Source organism: Lytechinus variegatus, chromosome 2, assembly GCF_018143015.1.
Source record: "Lytechinus variegatus isolate NC3 chromosome 2, Lvar_3.0, whole genome shotgun sequence".
In the NCBI taxonomy this organism is placed as follows: domain Eukaryota; kingdom Metazoa; phylum Echinodermata; class Echinoidea; order Temnopleuroida; family Toxopneustidae; genus Lytechinus; species Lytechinus variegatus.
The window spans coordinates 68,049,201-68,076,753 of record NC_054741.1 but is presented as its reverse complement, the minus strand read 5'-3'; the positions used below and the strand labels follow the sequence as shown (position 1 = coordinate 68,076,753).

At 35.3% G+C, this 27,553-nt stretch overlaps 3 protein-coding genes across 5 annotated transcripts in view; 1 reads left to right on the top strand and 2 right to left on the bottom strand.

The window, feature by feature from the left end:
* Positions 1-956, bottom strand: part of LOC121408763 (interstitial collagenase-like) — an 11,824-nt gene extending 10,868 nt beyond the window's left edge. Inside the window, exon 1 of the mRNA XM_041600393.1 lies at positions 527-956. Coding sequence (XP_041456327.1) covers positions 527-685 — 159 coding nt within the window. The 5' untranslated portion in view covers positions 686-956. The remainder of the gene's footprint in view (positions 1-526) is intronic.
* Positions 957-976: 20 nt separating this feature from the next.
* LOC121408764 lies at positions 977-2,346 on the top strand. The gene has a single exon (XM_041600394.1). The coding sequence runs from the start codon at positions 1,068-1,070 to the stop codon at positions 1,881-1,883; it is 816 nt and encodes a 271-aa protein (XP_041456328.1). The 5' UTR covers positions 977-1,067; the 3' UTR covers positions 1,884-2,346.
* A 14,273-nt stretch (positions 2,347-16,619) lies between these two features.
* Positions 16,620-27,553, bottom strand: part of LOC121408762 (piwi-like protein 1) — a 57,835-nt gene continuing 46,901 nt past the window's right edge. For all 3 annotated transcript variants that reach the window (XM_041600390.1, XM_041600391.1, XM_041600389.1), the window contains exons 18-19: positions 24,206-24,353; positions 16,620-20,889 (exon numbers count right to left, since the gene is read on the bottom strand). In XM_041600390.1, the coding sequence (XP_041456324.1) occupies positions 20,773-20,889; positions 24,206-24,353 (265 nt within the window). In that variant the 3' untranslated portion in view covers positions 16,620-20,772. The remainder of the gene's footprint in view (positions 20,890-24,205; positions 24,354-27,553) is intronic.

Here is a 27,553-nt window from a genome sequence, read left to right as displayed (position 1 = left end):
TTATTATATGAATTTAGGTTTACTCAATATTTTTCCTCCGAGAATTAAACATATTGGATTGAAAACTGATTCAGTGCATTAGATATTTAATGTTGCAAGTTATTTCATAAGAAGGAAGATATAACATATTCGCACATCATGAAAACTTCACTATTCATTTTGATGGTATTTTTTGCGTTTTGCAATGTGAATTTTGCTCTATCTATTTAAATAAAGATATTTTCAGCCCGGAGTAGCCCTTCAAGTACGGGCCCGTCGCACAAAGAATCGGGATGAAACACATCTTGATTTTCTACCAATCTTAGTAACAATGAAACACCCATATTACATGCATATTAGAAACTTAAAGACTTATATTAGAGGTGTTTTTGAGCTGCGTTCACAAACGAAAATGCCCTGATGTGATTCTGTGATGTGGAGCGTTGCAACTGCAGTCTCATGCCTCGTGCTATTCACTGGTCGTTAAAAGACGACCAGACATATATAAAGTTTAAGAATACAAAAGAGATCATGATTAATGACTTACTTTGACAGCCTGTTCAGAGATTGATGCAGATTCGATCTTGCAAACTAAGAGCGAGATCACCACAATAATTGGCAGAACTGAAGTATGGATACCACTGTTAACACAATGTCGAATACAATTAAAAAATAATCCCTCCATCTTCATCGATCCGGAGTTCATATCAAACTATTTTGGTTCAATAAATTTTCCTTTGCGGTGGTAAAAAAGTAACAATAATTAAAATAGTATTCACATCACAGAGCAACGTGAAATGCAACCAGTAAGTAGAACAGTACAATATTCTTAGACGCTGGAATGAAACGATTTTAATAAAATCTTCGACTTTTTTCTCCTGTATTTGTTAGATTGATCTCCCCGTCGTGGATGCGATTTTAATGCCAAATTTATTGCAAGTATATTCCAGATCAACGGGTATCGATCCCTCATCGATAACTTTAAAGAATGTTCGTCCGAGAGTGACACGTATCGCGGGTTCGCCTCCTCTCTCCCATTACGTAACGTGGATATTTGAAGTTGAAAAAAATAGGCGGTAACTACGAAAATGTCTAGCGGTCATCGAGGGAAACAAGGCGGGAAACGCCCCCGACCATCTACCGGCTCTAGTCCCGAAGGACCTGCTCTCTTGCCTGCCATTAAGAATCTGTTAGCAGAGGAGATAGGAAAGGTACTAGATAGAATTCAAGTTTTGGAACTTAACTTTGAAGCCAAAATAAAGAAATTTGAAGAAAAACTTAACGATGTTGTGAATTCGGTCACATTTAATGAACAAAGCATTTCAGAATTCCAGCAGAAAATGAAGGAGGATAAGGAAATAGTCAACCAGGAAATTGACAGTCTCAAGTCATACATTAATCGAGAAAATCTACTTTTTCACGGAATAGTAGAAGGCAATCAACAGGAAGATGTGGAGAACCTTTTACGGGACTTTTTTGTGGAGCATCTTAGATTTGATAGAGCGAGTGCAGATGAGATTGAATTTCAAAGAGCCCATCGGATCAACTCTGCCAGAAGACCGCGCCCCATCATTGCAAGATTTTTAAGATATAAAGATCGCGCTGCTGTGTTTCAAAAGGCGAAGAATTTGAAGGGTTCACGCATGTTTATTACAGAGGATCTCCCACTGCGAATAAGAGAACGTCAACGAGCTCAATTGCCAGCCTTAAAGGCAGCCCGGTCTTCAGGTAAGATGGCTTACTTCTCCCGAAGCGAACCTTGGAAGTTGTATATCGATCGAGTCTATGTGCCACGGGAGAGACAACAAGTGTTCATTCGGCAACTTCCTACGGAGACACATCCCGGTAACCCAGGAATACGTCTTCAGGTAGCTGCTGGTGCAGAGTCCAATCTCCCTGAATAAGCAACTGGCGCTATGAGAATGCAAGGAGGAAAGCTTGGATAAGTATCATTTATGTTTACATTCGCTTACACTAAGGATTTAATTTTCTAGACTACGGAGTTAAAGAGGTTTTTCGCATAGTGAGATCCTTCTAAACACCATTTAAACTGTTTTACTGTGATAAGAATTTGGTTTGATAAATATTTTATAACAAAATGCGAGTCAACTGAAAGCAAAATTTGTCTCATTATTTCTGGAAGATGCAATGAGGATGATTGAAGAATAGTATATTCCTATTCAAACCAAAAAAGGAAGAGAAATGCAGGATAAAGAAGACGGGAAAATAAAACAATAACATAAAGAGTGGTTTGAGAAAAGATATTGCATACTCTTATGAACCTCGAGCACTGCGGGATGGAGAAAGAATTTGATACTAAAAACTCTCTTTTTGAAGGAAGGAAAGGAGAAGAAGTGTTTCAAAAGTGAAAAGCAACATAGCTGATAATTTGATTATTAAGATGTGTTATAATCATGCAAAGAAAAGAAACTAGAATGAAGGAACTAGAAGACGTTCATGGAATAATCACCCTTTATTTGTTTTGTGTAATTCGAAGATATATAGACCTATATATTTTGTTTTCTTTTAATAAATATTAATTAGAGCCTAAAGTGATTCTGATTGATTGTACAGGCTGCTCCTTAGGCCTTCTTATATGTGCCAAGTAAATGTGATAAAAATATAGGCCTATACCAAAGATAACCTCTTCGATTTTTTTTCCTTTTCTCTGTTTCTCCATTTCTATTTTATATTTGTGGGAATAAGTAATAACAAAACTTGAAGTTCAAACCAAGAGAAAAGGAGGAAAGAAGGAAAAGGATGTACTAAAAAGTTGAATAGGGAAATATTAGCAATTGTGAGTGTCACACCCACTGTAAATGACAAGAAATTTATGTCAACGACATTCTCTGTTTCTATTTGTATATTTAAAAAGATATAGGCCTATTATTGATTTTCTTTTTTTAATGCTAAAAAATACTGGATAGGGAACTATTGGAAATTGTATCACACGCACTGTTCAGTGCAAGGTAGGAATGTCAACAAGAAAAATAACATTCTCAGATTCTATATTTTTAGCGTGACTTTTGGTCCCCATAGCTCATTTTTTGTTGTTGTTTGTTTGCATTGAAAACGTTTACTTTTTATATCAATAGAAGCTTGCTACTGGTAGTGTATAACATATAGTAGGATTTTATTATGTAAGAGGTGAAAGTCATTGAGAGGTTTTCTTTTTCATGCATAGTTGGTTCTGACACGGTCCTTCTATGGCTTTTTTTTAAAAAAAAAAACAAAAAAACACTTGATTGGAATAGAGATCGTGCCAGATCGGGTGGGTGTGGTCTCTTCGTGATCACTCATGAGTTGCCACAGGTCATCAACCACATGTAAGTGTGGTGTGATCTTTTCTTTCTCCGCACTCTGAGAATATTGTAATAAGGAACTGAAAGGGGGTATAGGCATGATAATGAGCAAGCCACTGTCTAATGGTTGTAATTTGATTCAAAGATTTTAAAGGAAAAAATGTTTCTTGGAGCAATGATGTTTGGGTCTTAAAGAAGGTATTCCATTCTGTTTGTCACTTAATTTTGTTGGCCTGTTGTGTATGTACTAAATGTTGAATAGGGCAATATTAGCAATTGTGAGTGTCACATCCACTGTAAATGACAAGAAATGTATGTCAACGACATTCTCTGCTATTGTAAACATGTATTTAAACAGATATAGGCCTATTATTTATGCTTAAAATTCTGGATTGGGTACCATTGGAAATTGTGACCACTCAGACGCACTTTTCAGTGCAAGGTAGGAATGTTAACATTCTCAGATTCTATTGTATTTTTTTATGTGACTTTTTGTTCCCATAACTCTTTATTTTTTATTGTTATATGCAGTGGCGGACCGTGACCCGGAGGAGGCGGGGCGTGGGGGGGGGGGGGCACTGCATTGTTTGTGAACAATGCCGTGTCCCCCCCCCGTGCTTTGTCTCCTCGGGGTCACGGTCCGCCACTGATTATATGCATTGAAAACGTTTGCTATTTATATCAATAGAAGCTTGTTACTGGAAGTGGATAACATATTTTAGGATTTTATTATGTAAAAGGTGAAAGTCATTCCGAGGTTGTTTTCATGCATAGTTGGTTCTGACACGGCCCTACATGGCTTTTTTTAAACCACTTGATTAGAATAGAGATCGTGCCAGATCGGGTGGGTGTGGTCTCTTCGTGATCACTCATGAGTTGCCACAGGTCATCAACCACATGTAAGTGTGGTGTGATCTTTTCTTTCCTCGCACTCTGAGAATATTTTAATAAGGAACTGAAAGGGGGTATAGGCATGATAATGAGCAAGCCACTGTCTAATGGTTGTAATTTGATTCAAAGATTTTAAAGGAAAAAATGTTTCTTGGAGCAATGATGTTTGGGTCTTAAAGAAGGTATTCCATTCTGTTTGTCATTTAATTATGTAGGCCTGTTGTGCATGAACTAAATGTTGAATAGGGCAATATTAGCAATTGTGAGTGTCACACCCACTGTAAATGACAAGAAATGCATGTCAACGACATTCTCTGCTTCTATTGTAAACATATTTAAACAGATATAGGCCTATTATTTATGCTAAAAATACTTGATTGGGTATCATTGGAAATTGTGACTATCACAGGCACTTATCAGTGCAAGGTAGGAATGTTAACAACATTCTAAGATTCTATTGTATTTTTTATGTGACTTTTAGTTACCATAGCTCTTTATTTTTTATTGTTATTATATGCGGTGGCGGACTGTGACACGGGGGAGCGAGGCATGGGGGGGGGCACTGCATTGTCTGTGAACAATGCCGTGCCCCCTCCCCCAGTGCTTTGTCTCCTCGGGGTCACGGTCCGCCACTGATCATATGCATTGAAAACGTTTGCCTTGTATATCAATAGAAGCTTGCTACTGGTAGTGTATAACATATTTTAGGATTTTATTATGTAAGAGGTGAAAGTCATTCCCAGGCTGTTTTCATGCATAATTGGTTCCGACACGGCCCTTCTATGGCTTTTTTTTAAAAGAACTGCAAGGGGGTATAGGCATGATAATGAGCAAGCCACTGTACAATGGTTGTAATTTGATTCAAGATTTTAAAGGAAAAAATGTTTCTTGGAGCAATGATGTTTGGGTCTTAAAGAAGGTATTCCATTCTGTTTGTCATTTAATTATGTTGGCCTGTTGTGTATGTACTAAATGTTGAATAGGCAATATTAGCAATTGTGAGTGTCACATCCACTGTAAATGACAAGAAATGTATGTCAACGACATTCTCTGCTATTGTAAACATGTATTTAAACAGATATAGGCCTATTATTTATGCTTAAAATTCTGGATTGGGTACCATTGGAAATTGTGACCACTCACACGCACTTTTCAGTGCAAGGTAGGAATGTTAACAACATTCTAAGATTCTATTGTATTTTTATGTGACTTTAGTGCCGTGGTCGCATTTGTTCAGCGGCGGCCGTGCGGCGGGTCGGAAGCGGCAGTTTTATTCATTTTTACTAAAATCATCTATATGTATAGCTGGTACAAATAATTTTAGAATGGCTGTTTTTCGACTCGCTGTGCGGCCGCCGTGGGGCGGGTGTGACCGGGGTATTAGTTCCCATAGCTCTTTATATTTTATTATTATATGCAGTGGCGGACTGTGGCCCGGACGGGACGAGGCGTGGGGGGGGCACTGCACTGTTTGTGAATAATGCCGTGCCCCCTCCCCCCAGTGCTTTGTCTCCTCGGGGTCGCGGTCCGCCACTGATTACCGCCACTGATTATATGCATTGAAAACGTTTGCCTTTTATATCAATAGAAGGTTGCTGCTGTTTATATCAATAGAAGGTTGCTACTGGTAGTGTATAACATATTTTAGGATTTTATTATCTAAGAGGTGAAAGTCATTCCCAGGTTGTTTTCATGCATAGTTGGTTCTGACACGGCCTTTCTATGGCTTTTTTAAAAACCACTTGATTAGAATACAGATCGTGCCAGATCGAGTGGTGTGGTCTTTTCGTGATCACTCATGAGTTGCCACAGGTCATCAACCACATGTAAGTGTGGTGTGATCTTTTCTTTCCCCGCACTCTGAGAATATTTTAATAAGGAACTGAAAGGGGGTATAGGCATGATAATGAGCAAGCCAATGTACAAAGGTTACAATTTGATTTCAAAGATTTGAAAAGGAAAAAAAATGTTTCTCGGAGCAATGATATTGCATGGTTCTTAAAGAAGGTATCCCACTCTGGTTGACACTTAATGGCTTTGACCGCTTAAGCTCCATGGATACTTTAATTGCTACCCTTGGCATTAAAAGCCAGTGCTGGGATTTTGGTATGGTAAAATTCTAGTTCGATTCTATTTTTTTTTTTTTAAGGCAATTAAAAAGTTTCAAGGGATATGTTCTGATAGTGTTTTAACCAGTGTTATTGTAACAATAGTCATATAAGACCGACATAGGAAATAATTTGCCCTGGTTATTTAAAGATAGCTCTAGGCATTTGATTTGATTTTGATGGTTTCATAAAAGACAAGAAAGGAAAGGTTTGTTTATTCGAAGGGCATTGTTTCTTAACTGAAGTCAGGTTATAAAAGAGGTCGGCGGACATGCCTTGTGATGTTTTCTCAATGAATTTTCTTGACTGATAGTTTTGAATTTGTTTTGTTTTATGAGCGTAGTTTCGGCATTTGAATAAAGCTAGATAGTACAATTGTAAATATGTAAATAGATGAACGAGAATAGATACAAAAGATAGGTAAAAATAACTCTTCTCTTTATTTAATGCTTTGTTTTAATTCTACAAAGACAGACAGGTGCCTTAGTTAATGAGGTTTTTTTTTTTTTTTTTATTTAGGGGAGAGAAGACTTTAAGAAATGAATGGGAGGGGGGGGGGGGTGGAGCGTGTCAAGCTATCAGTCTCCACATCGGTGCGTTTTTTAGATCTCTCTTGTCGTAAATAATCTTTCGGAACCCTACTCGAAGGGCCCTTTTCGAAACAAGCTTCGTCTCAGCATCTCTGGAATATTTTGAGGTATATAATATCTGTCATTCTTTTTTTTTTGTTAATGGATTTGGATCGTTTATCTGTTAATTGCAGTTTTCTTTCTTTGAATGTGAAAGGTTTAAGAGATAAGTTGAAAAGAGAAAGAATTTTTACTTGGTTGAAGGATAAGAAAGCAGACGTAGTTTTCTTGCAAGAAACTTTTAGTACAAGGGAAATCGAAGAAGCATGGGGTTCTGAGTGGAATGGAAACATATACTATAGTCATGGTACATGTCATAGTCGGGGGGTTAGTGTACTAATCAACTCCAACTTAGGTATTCAGATTCTGGACACAAAGACTGACGAAAACGGAAGGTTTATAATTATGGAATGTATATTACAAGATATAAAGTTAGCTTTAGTTAATGTGTACTTCCCTGTTCAAGGTCATAACATGGAGAGAAACACAGTCTTACACAATTTAAATACAGTTTTAAAAGAAAAACATGATCGAGGTGTTCCTCTCATTATGGGAGGAGATTTTAATTTAGTACGGAATATTGACTTAGACTACATGGGAAATAATACAAGACAGTTTCAGTCTTCTTTTCAGAAGAACTTTGATAATTTTGTATGTGATTTAAATTTAGTTGATATTTGGAGGGAAATTAATGGCGTTAAGAGACAGTATACTTTTAGACAAATTAACCCCTTTATGCAAAGCAGGTTAGATTATTGGTTTATTACAGAAAGTTTTAGAGAATTTGTTTTAACATGTGATATAATACCGTCTATAGCACCAGATCACTCGGCGGTTGTATTTCAACTCTTTAATAAACCCTCTCAGTCAATTCAAACATCTAAAGGCACTTATTGGAAATTTAACAATAGTCTGTGTACAGACGGTGATTTTACTCGACAAATGAAAGACGAAATTATCAATTTGAAAGAAACTTTTAAAAAAGAAATCAAAGATAAGATAATTTTTTGGGATTTCTTGAAAATGAAAATCGGCAATTTTTCTCGGAAATATTCAAAGGAAAAGGCTAAGAAACGAAGAGAGAAAATCAAAGATTTAGAAAAAGAAATTGATGGTATTCAAACGAGATTAACTACAAATATGAATAAACAATCAATCGATTTATTAGAGAATAAAAAGACAGAATTAAAGGCATGTTATGATTATGTGAGCGAAGGTCTTAAAATCAGATCGAGAGCTTCTTTTTATGAAAGCGGGGAAAGGGATACCAGGTACTTCACTCAGTTAATGGAATCCAACAAAAAGAAAACAAATATACGTAAATTATCAATAGGAGATAGATTAACTTTTGATCAAAAGGAAATAAAAAATGAAATAAGGAATTTTTATAGCATGTTATATGCAAAGAGAGATGATAAAATCCTTGATGACTTTTTCTCCGATGTAACAAAATTATCAGAAGAATCGATGAAATCATGTGAAGGGAAAATTACGGAAGGTGAATGTTTAGCTGCTTTAAAAGGGATGAAGTTAAATAAATCACCGGGTAATGACGGGCTTAGCGTAGAATTTTATTTAGTGTTTTGGCCGCTAATTGGGGATGTTTTAGTTGATGCTTTAAATAATGCTTTTATGAGAGGAGAACTTTCGCCATCACAAAGACAAGCAACTATTACCTTAATTCATAAAGAAGGAAAGGATCCATTACATATTAAAAATTATCGGCCCATCTCACTGTTAAATGTAGACTACAAAATTTTGGCGAAGGTACTATCAATAAGAATAAAGGAGGTGTTGCATGAAATAATCAATGTCGACCAAGTAGGATATTTAAAAGGAAGGAATATTGGGGAAGCTATAAGACTTATAGATGACATGATTTTTCATTCAGTAAAAAATGATATATCGGCATATCTATTGGCCATTGATTTTGAAAAGGCATTTGATTCGGTTTCACATTGTTTTTTGTTTAAAGTCTTGCAAACGTTTGGTTTTGGACCCTCATTTTGTAAATGGACAAGTACTTTGTATAAAAAAGCTGAAAGTTGTGTTTTCAATGGCAGTATTTCAACAGGTTACTTTGATATAGGGAGAGGGGTAAGACAAGGAGATCCGTTATCCCCCTATCTCTTTATTTTATGTATTGAAATTTTGGCTAACAGAATAAGACTTGATCCAGAAATTCACGGAATCAAGTTTGGAAATACAGAAGTTAAGCAAATTTTATACGCAGATGATATGACAATTTTTGTAAAAGACACTCGGTCCATTGAAAAGTTAGATATGCTGTTCGAATGTTTTGCCGAAACGTCAGGTTTGAGGATGAATAAAGATAAAACCTTTATTATGTTACTGGGACACCATGAACAAATAGATCAAATTTTACCTTTTGGTAAAGTGGAGCAGATGGTTAGGATCTTAGGTATATATTTTTCATTAGATAGAGAAAGTCAAGTAAGAATAAATTACAAAGAAATACTTAGTAGAATAAAGAAAATTTTGATGTGGTGGAAGCAAAGGGATTTGACATTAATGGGCAAAATTCAGTTAATTAAAACATTTGTACTATCTAAATTGATATACATTTCTTCTCTTACCATTGTCCCGACATGGGTAATAGAGGATCTTAATACACTGATCTTTGGATTTTTATGGGGTGGTAAAGATAAAATTCAAAGAGACATTGTTTATTTAGATTATGGTCATGCTGGTCTAAAAATGACAAATTTTCAGTTATTCATTAAGACACAAAGAATTATGTGGATTAAAAGACTTATAATGGGAGAGCCAAAAATGAAATGGAAACAATATTTCAGATACTTAGCACACGATATGGGAGGATTGCTAATTTTTTTTAGTAACCTCACAATGAATTTGATAGGATTTGAACTGCCAGAATTTTATACAGAAATGTTAGATGTATGGTTCAATAAGAAATTGTTTTTACTTAAAGAAGAGAAGAATAAAAGAAATGAGATCATTTTCAATAATAGGTTCATCCGTTTGAAAGGACAAACATATTATAATGAAAAGCTGTTTTTAAAGAAAATTTATAAACTCCATCATATTGTAGATAAAGATGGGAAGATTAAGTCTATTTCGACCTTTCAAAAAATGGGTTTGGATCGTTTTGAAATAGAAAAGATACTCGAAATTTTTAATAACATTCCATACTTTTGGAAGGACTCGCTGAAAAAAGGGGGTCAAAGTTCTATAGATAGTGAGTTAATTTTGGATTTTCAATTAAAAGGCAGGACTTTTGACTTGCAAGACATCACATCAAAAAGAATATATGATATTCTTGTAAGTATGAAATCGGATATACCCCAAGCATTTAAAAAACTTGAGGAAAAATATAATTTAACAAACAAGGATATATCTGATATTTTTCTAAGACCACGAAAATCGACTCTGAACAGCAGACTCAGAGAATTTCAATTTAAAATATTACACAATATACTATACACAAAAAAATATTTATATTTATTTAAAATGACAACAGATGATTTATGTTCATTCTGCAGTAAAGAAGAAGAAACATATGATCATATATTCTTTTCATGTGATAAAATAAAAACTATATGGATAGAATGTGGGAACATGCTTCAACTCCCTATCATTACAAATATAGATAAAAAAGGTGTACACGTAGGCGTGGAAGGGTCAACTAAAGGAGAGGCTCAATTATTAAATCACATAATAATCCTCATAAAGTATATGATTTTAAAAAATAGTAGAAACACAAAAGATCCACCGACCCTTAACCATATCAAGGAAAAAATACAAGAAGATAGACTTGAAGAAAGAAAACTAGCTGAACAGAGAGGTCTATTAACAAATCATTTCAGAAAATGGGACAAGTTTATTTTCTAGGGATGCTGAGGCTAAGAAAGTTCAACCATACAGTTAGACTGAAATGGAGGGTAGGGTTGAGGGGAGGGAAGCAGGTCGCGCTTCCTGGGCTTGGATGGGATGTGGGGGGAGGGGCAGTTGGGATAGGAGGGCTTTACTTTGTTTTACTCATTCAGTTCAATTGCGTCACTATGAATTATTTTGTTATAACTATTTTGTTCCTGATGACGCGAATGTTATATTCTGTATTTTTTTTGTACAATTCTTTTTTGTATTATGAATAATTATTTATTTGACTTTGTGAACAATGTTTTGTTAATTTACTATTGTATGTATGATTTTGAACTGAATGTTTTAATAAATACTACTTCAAAACAAAAAAAAAAAAAAAAAAAAAAAAAAAAAAAAAAAAAAAAAAAAAAAAAAAACTTTCTCGATGATCCACCTAGTCGTCTGCTCCTCGTGTCTTGATATTCTTCAACTCCTCATACGTAATATGTGTTCTGACGAAAACGACCAATTGTCAAGTGAGTGAAGTCTACTCCCAAGGATTGTTTGCATACAATTCTACCAGATTGTTATTATTTCTCCTCCCTTTGTATGCAGACTCTATCCATTCTTCTGTTTCACCATAATTGGAAAGGTTTCGATACAATATTTATCTTTCATTTGGAAGATATGATTGACCCTTTTTTCTTGCAGTTTTGATATTCAAATTGAAAACAAAAATAAAGCTTGTTATGAAGTTACGTATTGTGTGAATACAGTCCTATTTCTAGATAAAGACATTGAGTTACAATATCTGGATGTTCCATTCTACAGTAATTACGTTTGGAGAATGCTGCGTTGTCCATATTTCACGAAATACTAGTAGTTCGAAAGGGAACGCTATGTATACCTGTTGAAATTTCAGAATTTCCCATTTGATTTTAAACTTGGAATTAATTTTGGGTCATATTATGGAACAAATCATATTCATTTACGATGTGAGATCTACATTAGAGCTATGAACTTGTTGAAATTTTGGATTTCCAATTTGATTTTAAACTTAAAATTCATTTTGGGCCATTTCATGGAACAGATCATATTTATTTGCGACGCCAGATCTACAATAGGTAGATATGTAGCAGATTTTTTAACAGGTCACTGGTCTCATTACGAACGATTTTTAGCGACTATCAAATCGGATTCTCAATTTTTTTTATTTACATCAGCTAAGTCTGATATCCGATTATTGCATCTGAACGTAATGGCGCAGTCACATTTCCCCTGCGGTAGCCGTACGGTGAGTCGAAAACGGCCGTTTTAACATTTTTTACCAGCTACTTAACAGGTGGTTTGACTAAAGAGGAAAAAAACTCCTGATATCGACTCGCCGTATGGGAAATGTGACTGCAGTCTGAAGCTCACTATAATCGTCATAATTTGATTAGGGTGATAAGGCAAAATCTCGATAGGAAAAATTTGAGCTATCTCATTGAACGCAATATGTCACCACCAGGGTATTTTGATACGGATGCAAACTAGATAACTCAAATATGACGTCATCTCCCAATTTTTCTCAATTGAAGTAAAGAGTTGCACGACCCAGAATTCTCCTTCATATACTCTTTCTCCTTTTCCTCCCAATTTCTCCTATTTCCCCCTTTTTCACGACAAGTATTTGAAAAATCATAGGGGCAGTCGTCCCTAGAGTTACTGCCCCTGTCCCTAGTTACCCATGAAGGCATTTCTTATTTTATTTGGAACTTACGGACATTAATGGAACTCCCCTGGTCGCAGTCTGAGTCACACAAAGTATGGGGAATATTTGTTTCATCCTTCTGCCTCAATGATTTGTGGTATTCTGATAGCCATGGTTTTGTTAAACCTGGGTTAACTTAGACCACACTTGTATGGAGTGCAAGTTATCAATGTAGTCACCAATTAAAAAATTATTCTTACCCTGTTGGAATAAGTTGTAACAAATTAATTGAGTTTGTAAAATCGGAAGATTATGAAAATACAATACTCCCATACTATAATGAATTTTAATTAATTTGTTCGCACATATTAGATTGCCATGGATATGGAAGAAATATTAAAAAGCCATTATTCCATAAAATTGTGGTTCAAAGTTCTAGTTTAGACTAGAGTTAAACCTAGGTTTAAATTAACAGAATACCACCCATTTGGTCTACACTTTACTTGGTGTGATACCCACTTTGTCTAATTCTTCTTTTAATAGTCTAATGTCAGATGGTCTAATTCCACTAGTTCATCTACTAATCATTTTATACTATTTCAAATTAAAATCTGATTCATAAACACTTCATCTACCCATTATAGATTGATTGGTATTAGACCCAAGTGGATATTAGAGGAAATAAGTACATGTATATCTTATCTGGAAATTAGACAAAATTGTTAACAGGCTAAATGTCAATAGGACCAAAATGGTTAGGAAACGAACTGGTTATTGACAAAGTATGATTAGACCATCTGTGGTGAGACCATAAAGAGAGTAGATTAATTTGAAGAGGACCAATCAGAAAATTTTGCTCCAATTTGCTGACAATGAACTTGCAAACGATTTGAAGCGGAATAAAATTTTTCTCTCTTCCCATGCACAAGACGATGCTTGATGTGCACTTCAGCCATGAACATACTTGAAGTAATGACCTATATATGGTGCTTGTATATATTATAATTTCAGATTCTCATTTCAGTCTTACAAGTACAGCAACTTTCCCAATTATACAAATACGATAGTGGCTTGTCCTTTAAAAGAAATATTATTGCAATCGTGGGCGAAAATCCCAGGGGGACAGGGGGATGCGTCCCCCTACCATTTGGAAAGAGGGGGGGGGGGGCACAATATCAAATGGCCCCCTACTATTTATAGACTTTTATGATAGAAAATACATAATTCAAATACATCATTTTGGACGAAGTGACCTTTCACTTTGGGTGATTACCGTTTTTTTTGGTCAAATTTTCCCGGGGGGGGGAGAGATTTTCGCCCATGATTGCAATATCTAAGACTGACCACAGCTACGTGAAAAATAAAGGTGATACTTTTTATTGATATATGCTATTCATTAGATTTTATGTTAGCCAGAGTTTCTTTTTTTTTGTATTTCCAGTTTAATTTATCATCTTCTTTCACAGTGATGTTAATGTATATTCTACAAATAATAACTTGGTATACTGTACAACTGTTTCGTGAAATCAAGCAAGATTTCTTATTTCACATCCATTTTTGATGAAAATTTCAGCGCTAAGCTAGCTTGAATATTGTTTTAATCCAATCAAATGTTTGGGTTCGACTTGCCCTTCAACAAATTGTTCCCACTGCCGATTTAGTAAAGACCCAGAATGGAGCTAAAAGTGAAATTGACAAATATGAAATACATTAGCAACATAGTACAACAGTGCATGTTATATTATGCATATTCACCACTTTACAGCCGAGTATTTCGCTCAAGAAATACTCGAATTAATGGGTTTCTGACAATAGGCTTTACAAGATTCTTAACAGCCGGAATTATGTGACGTTGCACTTTGTCAGGAGGGTCATTATTCCACAGGTTTGTACAAAGAAGTGATATATATTTTTTTCTAGATTATGAATCCAATTTTTTTTTTTAATTGCAGAGGAAAATGAGGATGCCAATTGTTCAGTGCTCAGATGGATGGAAACTCTTCACTAGGTTTTCAAATTTTGTTTGGCTCTTATTGGACTTGTATTGCTATGTCAGGAAAAGTAGTTAAACATAATATGAAATGCAGATTGAATTTAAAAGTTGCACCAAATAAACAGGAAAAGAAAATACATAAAGGGCAAGTTAGTCCCAAGCTGTAGATTTCATCACTTCAAGCTTGCATCAAAAGATATTTATACTTCTATGTGACAGAAAAAAATAAAATGCGTAATTTGGTAATCTTAAAAGAAGAAAATCACCCATTTTTTTTGGTACAAACCTATGGACTCACAACGCTTTTAACACAGAATGTCAGTCTTGAGGCTGGTGAAAAGCACAACATAGACTATTTTCAAATCCCAATAAGGCAAGCTGGCAAACGGTGAAAATGCATAAACCTTGCATTGCTTTTTTTTTTTTTTTTGGAAACTAAAACACATGGAGTAAATCAATCTCATTGTAAAAAGTAGAATGAGAGGAGTAATTTATAACAAGCTTCATCAAAATCGTTTGCAGCATATGAGTAGTCTTGCATCATTTCCAATGGGGATCCTCTAATAGACCAGTTCGTAGTTACTTCATGGGCAATTTTAGTCAAATGACCCTTCATTTCTTTCATCATGATAGGCAGATTTCAAAGCAAGATATTACGTAAGCTTGCCTTACATAGCAGGATGAAGAAATTTGATAGACCAGGTGACTAGAATAGCACACAAATGAACACTTAATGGAGGTATTTGTTGCATTCCTACTTTGAATGCATATCTTAGCATGTTGTACAATGTACTTGACAAACTGTGAAATACCAGTCGTTCGTGGAAGCATTTTTGTTTTTTGTGGATGTAAATGAAAGCGACAATTCAAAAGAATATATGAATAATCAAGACATCAAAGTTGGTGCTTATCTCATTTTAAAGCACCATGTCACTTTAGTACAAATGACCTTCTTCTGATCATGCGTAGAATCTTTTGATCATGCGCAGAAAGGAACTACGAACTGGCTTATTGGCAAAAATGCTCCAAAACAAGTGATTTGTGGACAATTCTCCACTTGTTGTTTTATCCAGATTTTGCCTTTCATTTTACATATTTCTGATTATTTCCTCCTAACCTTGGTTTGGTTTTATTTACTGTATAAAAATCAAAACAAAATACATTGTACAAGATCCCGGTACAAGATATAAGATTAAATATATACAAGATACGGATGGATCACTCTATTCAGAGCCATTGATATAATGGTTCTGTTCTCCCTAGAAGTCCTCGACATACGTGGTGTTAAATTTGTATACAAATTAAGTGGAGTCATTTTGAAGCATGTTTGCCAATTTGAGGATCCCCATAGAAAAAAAGTACAAGACTTTTCAAACTCCCATATCTTTCTAACTTCATAATCGATTTTAATATAAAACTACTTTCATATCGAGTCTTCTCATTTCATTCTTTCTTTTCAGGTTGATTCTCTATATGGGTTTTGGTTTCGATTGCTATATATCGTATGTCACTTCCATTTTTCGTTCCGGGCACAGGCTGGGTCTTTAACCCGATGGCCTTAACTAGTTACATTAGGTCAGTCTAGCTCAGCAAAGTGAGGAGGGTCAAGCTACCTTGATCAGGAAGATAGACAATAGATAGACAATGACCATAGTAACAGTATAGGTGACCGCACACCTTAAGATTGGTCTGCGACCTGATTTCAGAATAAAATGTAGAATTTGATGCTAATATCGAGACTTGGAATATCTGTGTAATCAGCATACGAATACCTATGTTCGAATCTATGACTATGTTATCATCCTTAGAAGAATTTAATATCTAGTCGTAATGACGTCATAGCAGTTGTACGATTGGCCACAATTTGAAACTAATTTGGCCTTTACTCCAAAATAAAGGCTTGCAATCTTTCAAAATGGTTATATTAGTATTCTATCAATTTTAACCTTAAATAAAATATGTTCCATTCACATTTTCAGAAAATAAACAAAATGCGATTTGTTCCAAAATCGGATCATGAACATTCGTAAGGTGTGTGGTGGCCTAAGACACCTACAGGTGCATCTCAGTCAATCATAATCAAGGAAAGACATCAGATATGCACTTGTCAGAAGACAAATGTTGATAAAACAGTGGCAAAACCCCAACTCTTATAAATGAACAAACAACAGAAACAAGCAGTAGCAGAAAACAACTTCCTTTTGGTGTTTATTAAAATACCTTTCCTCAAAATAACTGAGAAGATGAACATCTTGTTATCTGTCCAACGGAATCAGACAGATTTCTTTTACATGAAACCGTTTTGGGTCAGTTGTGTATATTACAAGCTTGAATCACTGAATCAGCAGCGGAATCATCGCATATCAATGTCTGTTTTGTTTTTTCTTCAATTGGAACAGTTACAGAAACCAAACATTTTAAAACAATGTAGCATCTTGGTTTTCTGCACAAAATGCTGTTGTGCAAGGCACCCTTGTTTTTTTTTTCAATATACATCTATTTACATACAAAGCTTACCAAAACATAAAAAGAGAAAAATAAAATCACAGTAGCAAACAAAACTAAAAGAGGTTATAAACATAATACTGATTATAGAAACACTTGTTCATCATCTGATCAACAACAAAAAATGAAAAAATAAAAATTGTGGAGTCAGTAACGATGCAATCTCATCAAGAAAGGAATACAATCTTTGTTAACACTAACTACTTGCTCTGTTGCTACCTATTCATGTTGCATAGACGCTACTTAAAATAGTTACGCCATCACACAAACTGTCATCTTAAAGATATTAACATCTCAAACATGAAAGAAAAAAATAACTAATAATGCAGTCTTCTATTCCTAATGCAAGGCATAAACCTCATGATGAATATGATGATATGTTTATATACAAACACATGATGATTTATGTTAGTACTCGTAGCATAGCACTGAAAGAAACAAATGGGAGATGAACATGAGAATAACGCAAACATTAGTAGAACATACAAGCTATATAAAACTTAAACATGCTATGTGCAAATATTTACAAGTACGGAAGACGGTAGTATGAAACACAAAATACTTTTGATGTCTAAACTACAACCTAGAGTACAACATAAGCCAAAATATTGCAGGTATCTTAAGAGGGAAACATGGCAATACTTGTTTTCTTCCTGAGTAAAAGCAGAAAAATGAGAACAAGTCAGTGAATCGTGAAAAAAATCTGCCAAACTATGTTAAGAACATCATATATTTAGCCTGAAAATTAGCATCCCTAAATCAAAGTAATTACACGTAAGGAACAAGCGTGTGCTTCTGATTGGTTGAAAATAAAGTTGCAATTGATTTTTGTAGTTGCGTTTCATTTCAACTCTTTCTGCAACAGGCCCCTGGGCTCATCACATTCTACTGGTTCAATATATCAGGCTGCGCTTTCACAAAACTAGAGTGGATTAAAGTAATGCATCATAGGTGTAAATGTACAAGTCATGACAGATCTAAATCTCGTTACTGGCTACCTACTGTAAGTATTCCCAATGCAGTAACATGTTTGTATAGAATGCAACGTGGAATTTAAGTAAATCTGTCTTTGTGAAATGCTAATTTGACTTTGATTTGATTACTTGAATGCACTTAACACTGATAACAGCAGTTTAATTAAAAGCCAAAATATTAACAATTCAATGCCGCTGAACATATGCTTTCTAGATTGATAACACAAGCAAGGGTAACACTCATAGAGCACTTCTGAATAGATAAATGCTTACTACAACTATTACCATCATCGTTATAGATTTGACATTTCCAATAGATTTCCTGTAGATGATGACGGGAGTGGAGTTGCCACAATATGCTCGATAAGTTGAGAAACCGTATTTTCAAGGATCACAACTTCAAACGAATCCTAACTTTGGGCAATTTTGACTGAACACTCTTCACATATTCTCTGACCATTAGCCTCATTTATCTGCTTCTAGCACGTTCCCACTTTAATTATACCTCAGTCACATTCGCCTTATGGCGACCGTACTGCGAGTCAAAAACTGTTGTATTCGACTTGCCGTACAGCCACCATGGAGCAAGAGACTGAGGTATTACAAATTAATGACAAAGTGTACTACATAGGTCGCTAACTACTTATATCTAAATCAATATCTTAATCAAGGTTTTTTTTTTCTTTTTACCCAAGAAATCATATCTTCTAGCATACATCATTTTGGAATGAAAAAAGAATGAATACAGTGCTCACTTATCTATTACCAGTTTCAAAATGACAAAGAATGCAACATATCTTCTGCAAAGCACTTACAGAACAGGAAACATATATTACAAGAATCACTTGAACTGACCTTTGTGTAATCAGCCATTTACTGTGTTCCTACGATTAAAGTGCAACCTATATCTAAATCAATAAAAAATTGTATCTTAAAGTATGACAGCTGCTTGACTTCATTTGGCAAAATTCTCTTTTTTTTTTCTTAAAAAAATAAGACGAAAAAAAAGCGGTACTAAGAGAAATGACATTTCCAGGCAACAAGCGACGATTGTGTCATTATTCATTTATGAATTCTTCTGGATAAACTAAACATTTAACACAGAATGAAAATATAGATGTTATAGGATGGTACAGATATTGTTTGTTGTTCAACTAATTCAAACTTTATGTGTAAAGTGTGTGTGTAAGCGAGTGTATTTGAGCTTGCTCACAGGTATACATAATTCAGAAATGAATTACTTTTTTTATCTTGTAATTGTAGATTTCCTGCAATGAATTATAAAAATTCCAGTTGCTGCAGTTGAAAGAAGATGACTTGCAAACTGAGTAATTAAGGGAGTATCCTAACATTGATTGCATGTAAAAATGCAAATGTGGGGATTCTGACTCTAGCCTTTTAAACTGAGGGTTATGGGTTCGAATCCCAGCCAAGACTACATTTCCTTCAGCAAAAAATTGATCCACAATGGGCTGCAATCAATGCAGGTGAGGTAAAGGGGTACCAGTAGGAAGTAATTCCTTCAAAAGCTCTGACCTCCAAATCAGTAGCCTATCTTAGCAGGGGCAATATAAGAGTGCTTTGAGCACCTAACAAGCTGGATATGTGCGCAATATAAAAACCCCTTTCATTATTATAAATCATGGAAATCAGTAGAGAGAGATCAAGCTTTGTGTTGCAGGCCTAAGATAATCAATTTAGAGCAATGTTTAATCATTATAGACTAATGATTAATGTGTATGAATGTCCCATAGATGAAACACTGAATTGAGCAATATATGTACAATATATTTGTACAATGCAATTGCTACAGTACTAAAAAGGCCAAAGGCAGAGTGTCATTAGTATGTGCAACTTTGTCTTTATGGTGAAGAAGAAATATTGCACATTTTCTTCAATTTCAAAACATTTTCAGTGCTGCCAAAATCTAGAAACACTACTCTATCAATCCACTTTTTGTGAGATGAATTAATTGCATACTGCTATAAATGTTCTTACAAAAACGTATTATCATTGAAGAGTTTGGCATCATTTTGTTTGGTATTAATGACATGCTGACTAGTATTTATGAAGATTGAACAGCATCAATGTACTGAATGTGTGCAACACCGATGTGCAACAAGTAGTTAAAGGACACACTTTAACGAAATAACACATTGATGAACACAATTCTAACGTAATCCTAACACAAACATATGTACATTTTACTTGACAGACACATATTCTTCCACAATCAAAGTTTTCCCTATGCAGTAGTAAGCCCAATTGTCATAAAAGGAAAAGGTAATGTCAATCCTTTTCGCCAACACAATTCAATAAAACATTGAGAAAGATAGCAAAATATGAGCATATGTAAAAAAAAAAGAGGCTGCTTTTATTATTGATCTGTTTTTAACAAAATATGCATTGTGCTTTTCAGTAGTGAACACAAAGTATAACTGTACCATTACTACACAAGATAACAAGTGATGAAAGTTATCAAAAACAATCCGTGCTTTATATAAAACATTTCAACAGTGCACGTGTATCAACAATAACACAATGTCCTCTGAAACTTTCTTCCCATCTTCTGACTTGTGCTATACATGTGAGAATCTTCACTTGGAGAATTCTCTCTAAAAAGACAAACCTTGATGTTCATCCTTGTCATGCATGTCAGAGCAAGGTCAATCCTTACTCTTTCTTTGGCCCAAAAATAGAAAAATAAAAGAAGTACTGTAACTCTTAACAGGTGTAGTACCACCACAGACTGTAACAAACACTGCAAGGTCTGTGTTTTGACTAGCAGAACACTACTAGACTACATCAAGTCTTGATCTTGTAAACCGTTCCATCTCATTTCTCTTACTCGCTATCTAGAGGTAGAAGAGGGTGTCAGCGAGGTCGGCACTGGGCGTGTCATGCACACTCTGACCAATCAGGAATGCAAGCTTGTGTGCGTACATGCATGGTGCTGGAACGCGTACAGTTCCCTGCGAGAAAAAAAGAACATATAGTACAGAATAAATAATTGCAAAGAAAAAATTTGGGCAAAATGTTCAATTTTGGAAAACACAAGGTATTTTAGAGTACATAATAGTAGTGACATCTGTGATCGTTTACCTCATGAACCCCAAATAAAATGAGATCATTGTCCTTTCAATATGTACATATGACTAAGGTGTAAAGTTCATTTCTCAAAAATTCTTCCATTATAGTGACACAACGTTTTCTCTGGACACAATTTTTCCAGGACTTATTTTGTCTAAGATATAGGGTTAGGGTTGCAATAGGGTTTTATGGTAGGTTTAGAGTTAGGGTTTAGTGTTAAATCCAGGGTTGAAGTCGGCGGCGGGGGCAGCCTAGATAGGGTTAGAGCCTTTATTAAGTCAGATTTTTTCATTAAATGAGGTTTAGTTTGGATATTTGGGGGGCTAAATCACCCTCTGTCCCAGTGTATATTTCCACTGCCCCTCTCCCATTCAAGAAACCACAATATGACTTGGAAAGAGTTTCACTATGATTTTCATTCATTCCTAAACTGCTCTCAGCCAATCACACATCAGGGGCCCGTTGCATAAAACTTTTTACCTGAGAAAACTCAGGTTGTTTTTACCAGAGTTTTCTCAGGTAAAATGTTTTATGCAACAGGCCCCAGGATTCCAGTGAAAATCAATAACTTATTTCCTGGGCCCTGTCTTACAAAGAGTTACGATTGATCAAATCAATTGTAAATCTATGGAAATCCAACAGTGTCATTATTTTTTCTACAGCAAATTTGCAAAATGCAATATGTAAACAAAGGTGAACACATCAAATTGTCAAGAAATCAATGAATTTTTTGGATATACCAGTGTTGTAGTGTCTTGATGCTCTGCCTTGGCCTTCGGGCCTACTTTTTCAAAGCCTTGGCCTTGAACATTCAAGCCTTGGCCTTGAGAGGGCCTTGGCCTTGAGGATTTTGAGCCTTGAAATTTCAAGGCTTTTTCAAGGCTTTTTCAAGGCAATTTTTTGTACTTTCATTTATTTTTATATAAGTAATTATAAATGTTATTATTTCATTAGTAATTGTTCTGTATATTCAATGGCACTACTTCCATGCAGTCAGCAGTAGTAAGTGTACTAGCAGTGCCATCAAGAATTATCATCATCATATTCATTTATGTGACAAAGAAAACAGTATATGATGAAAAATAAAATTTATTGGTAACGTGTTGTAATCATGACTAATGATGATAATAATGATAGTAATCATCATTGTGATAAAGATTAGAGTGATTTGATGACAGGAATAATTCTGACAGATCTGACAGCTAATTTTGACAACAATTTTCATAAAGAATGATAACAAGGATTTTCTTTGTATTATTTTCTTTGGCTAAGAAGAATTTTTTAAGTCTTAATGATATTCTGAAAAGATTTGGTAAACTTGAACACCATCTTCAATATCCAAATGGGCTATGTCAATGGCATAATGAAACAAAAGTTTTGAGGGGCCAAGCATGGCATATATATATAGAGAGAGAGCAAAATTTCTGTCAAAAAAGTTGAAAGCAATTGAAGTGAGCGAGTGAGCAAAGTTTTTAGTGTAGAAGATACATGTACAAGAAATGAGAATTGAAATGTAAAAGGGGTTGTGAGCAGGAAAAAAACATGAAAATGGACACTAGTCCTAAAAGTGACTCATTTTCAGGTCAGCATTTGAAAATTTCAACTTGTGCTCTCTTGCCTCCCCCCCAAAAAAAAATCCTTGTGGAAAAATGCCCCTTTTCCAAAATCAAAAATGCTATTTTTTCCAAATGAAATATGCCCTTTTAAAATGAATTACCCTTCTTTATAGTAAATTATAATACATTTTAGGTTCGAAAATCGCCAAATTTTGGATCGCGCTTGCATCATTTATTGTTTAGTACAATATTAATAATGTTTATGGTTACAAAAATGTTTAGATTTTTCAGGTTAGAATATCACAATTTTTTGGTTCGCGTACTGCACTTGCATCAATTATTAATAGGTACATGTAAGGTACTTAATCTGTTCCAGTTAACAAAAAAATGTTTAGAATGTCTACTTTTCAGGTTGGAATATCACAAATTTTTTAGCTCGCGCTTTGCGCTCGCATTATTTGATCGGTGAGTTATGTATCATATTTATGAGTCACTAAACATGCTAAATGCAGTCTTTATCAGCTTACTTTGCAGACCTATCAGTATATTAAAAATTTCAGCTCGCGCTTAATTCTTTAGTTAGATACACATCTTTTTCACGATTACAAAAACAGCCCAGAGTATTTAATTTTTATGTCACAATGTCAAAAAGTTTTTGCTTACGATTCGCACTGGCAACATCTCGCAAGGATGCCCTTTTAAAAGTGAATAGCACTGTAATTGACCAAACATCGAGTCTTTCAACTTCATAATTAAATTTTTAAAACCACTAACTCAAAATATCTTATCAATGAGAATCACACAAAAAAAGCTATAGTCAACTTAATTTCTACAAAATAGACAACTTCTTCACATAGTTGATAATCTCATTTAGAAAATATCTGTTGCACCAAATGCCAATTTTGACATGTAAGTGCCCTTTTTTGGCTTTGACCCACCCCTCCCCCCAAAAAAATAATACGTTCTGCCGCCCCTGTCCTAGGGAGTTGAGAAAGAAATAGGTTGAGAATGGGCATGCCAGGATCAGATGACCATAGTAATAATTATTATTGCAATGTAAATTGCATACAAAAACAATAAATGATAATAATTTAATAATAGAAATAATTATATGTACAAAGGTAACTATATTATTAATCAATGTCTAAATCTGCCATGAAATTATTTTTGTTTTTAGTGTATAAAGGTCAAAATTTTTGCTCGCTCTCACCTATTATACTATCGAAAGTTTGAAATGCCTTGGCCTCGGCCTTGGGTATTGAAGCCTTGGCCTTGGGTGTTAAAGCCTTGGCCTTGGAGGTTTATGCTTAGACTACAACACTGGGATATACATTCATATCTAGAAATTTTTTGTTAAACAAACATGCATTTTATATGTTGACTTTGCTGGCTTTCCATAGTTGCGATTGATTGGATTAATCGCAACTCTTTGTAAGACGGGGCCCAGTTATACACAGAGGGATAGTGTGTCTTCAGCATTGTCAGGTCTGGCAAGCCACTTCTTCCAACTTTGACTGTTATTATTATTAAAAGAGTACTGATAGACAAAACTCTCCGACAATTCCTTTTATTAATAATTAATTAACAATTGCAAGATATTGAGAGATATTGCAAGACATATGAAACATAGGACGAGACTCACAGGCCAGTTGAAGTAGAGATGAGTGAGCTTGTAGGTCAACCTCTGCATATGATCTGGCTTGAGACCTGTGGTATCATAGACTACATTGTAGCTAGTGGGTGAAACTGTGCCCTGGCGGACGCTCTGACTGATGATGAAGAAGTCATATCTGAGATTTGGAGAAAGAGAGAGAGAGAGAGAGAGATAGAGACAAATAACATTGGATACAGTCCAATTCGCGTCATACTTGAGAATTTGCAGGGATGATGATTTACTACCACTCATCAAATCGTATGACAATGAAAACAGGAAAGTGTGTTTTATTTCATACTAGTCTCACAAGTCACATGATGATTTAAATAAGGGCTAAATACTAAAAATTCATTGGTATATAAGATTTGCTAGAATTGATGATTTACCACTTCAACTCAGATAACTTATATGACTATTAAAACAGAAAATGTGTCTTGTAATTCGTACAAGTCTCACAACAAGTCACTTGATGATTTAAAATAAGGACTACATATCATCAAGAGTGTCGCTAAGGCGAGCACATAATATGCCTGTCTGTAACGGGGAAAATGTAGTTATTGGTCAAGCAAGTGGAAGGTGGGGACTTCACCTTCGACCTTCTGACCCCAAAAGCAATAGAATTCCTGGGATCAATGCTAGTAAACACACCAAATTATATGAGCTGAGGTTAAGTTAAACAAAATTTATCACGTTTACAAGACTGGAGAAGGGTAAGATGAAAATATGTCCCTGTGACCTTGACCTTTGGACATTAAAATCAATAGGCTTCCAGGGATCAATGCTAGTATCATACACACCAAATTATATGTGCCTAGGTTAAAGGGATGGTCCGGGCTGAAAATATTTATTTCTAAATAAATAGAGTAAAATTCAGAGCAAAATACTGAAAACAAGGTTATTGAATTTTAAAGTTAATCAATATTTTGCGAAAATAGCTATATGCACATCGTCATGAATATTCATTAGGTGGGCTGATAATGTCATATCCCCACTTTCATTTTTCTAATGTAATCAAATGAAATCATAATTGTTCAAAATTTTCATACATGTAAATGATCTGTCTCCTTTATGATGAAATAAGTAAAGGCAATAAATAACTAATGCTCTTAATCAGTTGTCAACCCAATTGTTTTTTTTTATTAAACCTAATTTCATATAATTACAGAGATGCCAACTTTTGGAAATCAGAATTAGGGAGGATTTGCAACTGCCACCAAATATGTGCGCGTAGCGCACATCTCAAGCGCGGAGCGCTCGACCCTTGCGGCCGGGGTCCAGGGCCCGCCTTAGGGCCCTGGAAGCTCTGGGTTTCTAGATGCTCTCTGGTGCAATCTGACCCTTATTTTGGGGCATTTCACATGTTTTCAAATAAAAATTGTTCCCACTTTTTTAACATAAAAAATATCAAATATGCATTCATACATGTACATGTAAACATGGTAAAAAAAATTAGGGGACAAAAGAAGTACCTGTTCAACAATAATAATTAATAAGGAGGAATTATCACTATCGGCTATAGGCAGGTTATGTTCCACTATAAATCCAGTAAAGAAAAGCCCAGCGCTGGTCCCTTGCTTGGTGAAATAAAGTCAACAGGGTACTAGTGGAGCTCGAAGATCTTGTCTTCGTAATGTCCGTAGGCCTATGCCGTTTGCTCCGGCTCCCGAACGGCCGGTGCTTCCGAATATCATCACGACCTCCGTACTCAACTGAAATGTCCACGCTGCAAGTTGCGCAAAATGCATGGTAAATTCCTCTTTCCGACTTCCGAATACACAGGTACTGGAGACTGTATTCAGTCTTATAAGTTCTGAGACCATTTCTTGGTCTTCTTTTGTTAATTTTCCGCCATTTCGTGTCAATATCAACCCATCAATACGCCGAAATCACACACCGATATTCCACCGCACGACTCGACAAATCCAGTGGCCGCGAGCGCACACGCCTCGCGAAGCTAGCCGGGCCTACCGGCCTGGTGCACAGTGGATTCCCGTTGGGCATATCATATGCACCAGCTTTTCGCTGCTCCTTATTTGTCTACCTTTAACACACAAAATTTAGTAGCAGCGAACGTAATGGAGTTACTACATGCTAAAGTTAGCAGACGATACATGTCCTTCCAATCCAATTTGATCAATTCAAAAAAATCGTAATTTCGGGAGGATAAGGATGGTAATCGTAAGGGCGGGAGTTGGGATGAATTTTCGGGAGCCTCCCGATGAAATCGGGAGGGTTGGCATCTCTGTATAATTAAATACAAAAGAACAATAGGGGATATGATATCATCAGCCCATCTAATGAATATTCATGAAGACATGCCCAGAACTGTTTTACCGGAATAATGCAAATCTTTAAAATTCAACAACTTTGTTATCCAATTTTGATAAAATTTTCAGCATTTTGCTCTGTGAATTTTACTCTATTTACCGAGGTATAAATATCTCCTGGACCATCCCTTTAAGTCGAGCTTAAGTTATCATGTTTACAAGGACTGCAAAGGGTAAGATGAAAATATGTCACTGTGACCTTGATCTTTGACCAAAAAATCTATAGGCTTCCTGGGATCAATGCTAGTACACACTAAATTATATGAGCCTAGGTTAAGTCAAACTGAAGTTATCGCGTTTACAAGGACTGCAGAAGGGTAAGATGAATACATTCTTGACCTTTGACCTTTTGATCTCTAAATCGAAAGGCTTCCTGGGATCCATACTAGTATCATACACACCAAATTATATGAGCCAGAGTTAAGTTAAACTGAAGTTATCGCGTTAACAAAGACCGCAAAAGGGGAAGATGAAAATATGTAACTGTGACATTGACCTTTGCCTTTAGACCCCAAAATCAATAAATAGGCTTCCTGAGATCCATGCTAGTATCATTCACATCAAATTATATGAGCCTAGGTTGAAGTCAAACTGAAGTTATCACGTTTACAAAGAAAAGTTAACAATCGAATACCGTGCATGAAACAATAACACGTCCCGTAGAACGAGCGTATAAAAAATAATACATTCCCCTCCATTGCATCATAGAGGCTGTTTAAAACAGCTGTTTGTTAGTATGCGAATGACAAGGAGGTGCTAGGCCATGTTGGTCACTCCATCACTTTTAATCACAAAAGCCAAACTGAAAAATGCTGGCGTTGATTAACACATTTGATAAATATTTGGGTGTTCAGTATTAATTTATTCATTTGGCAGGTTTTTTTAATAAGCTTTTAAGAAAAACTGACACTTTATTTAAGTTCTGGAAAAAAAGTTAGTGCCCTTCTTGGCATCTCATATTCTCCTCCTTTGCGTAGTTGCAGCTTAACGTAATCTTTATGACCCCCCC

Excerpts from the sequence above, each read along its gene's own strand:
- LOC121408764 (XM_041600394.1), top strand. The coding sequence starts at position 1,068 with ATGTCTAGCGGTCATCGAGGGAAACAAGGCGGGAAACGCCCCCGACCA.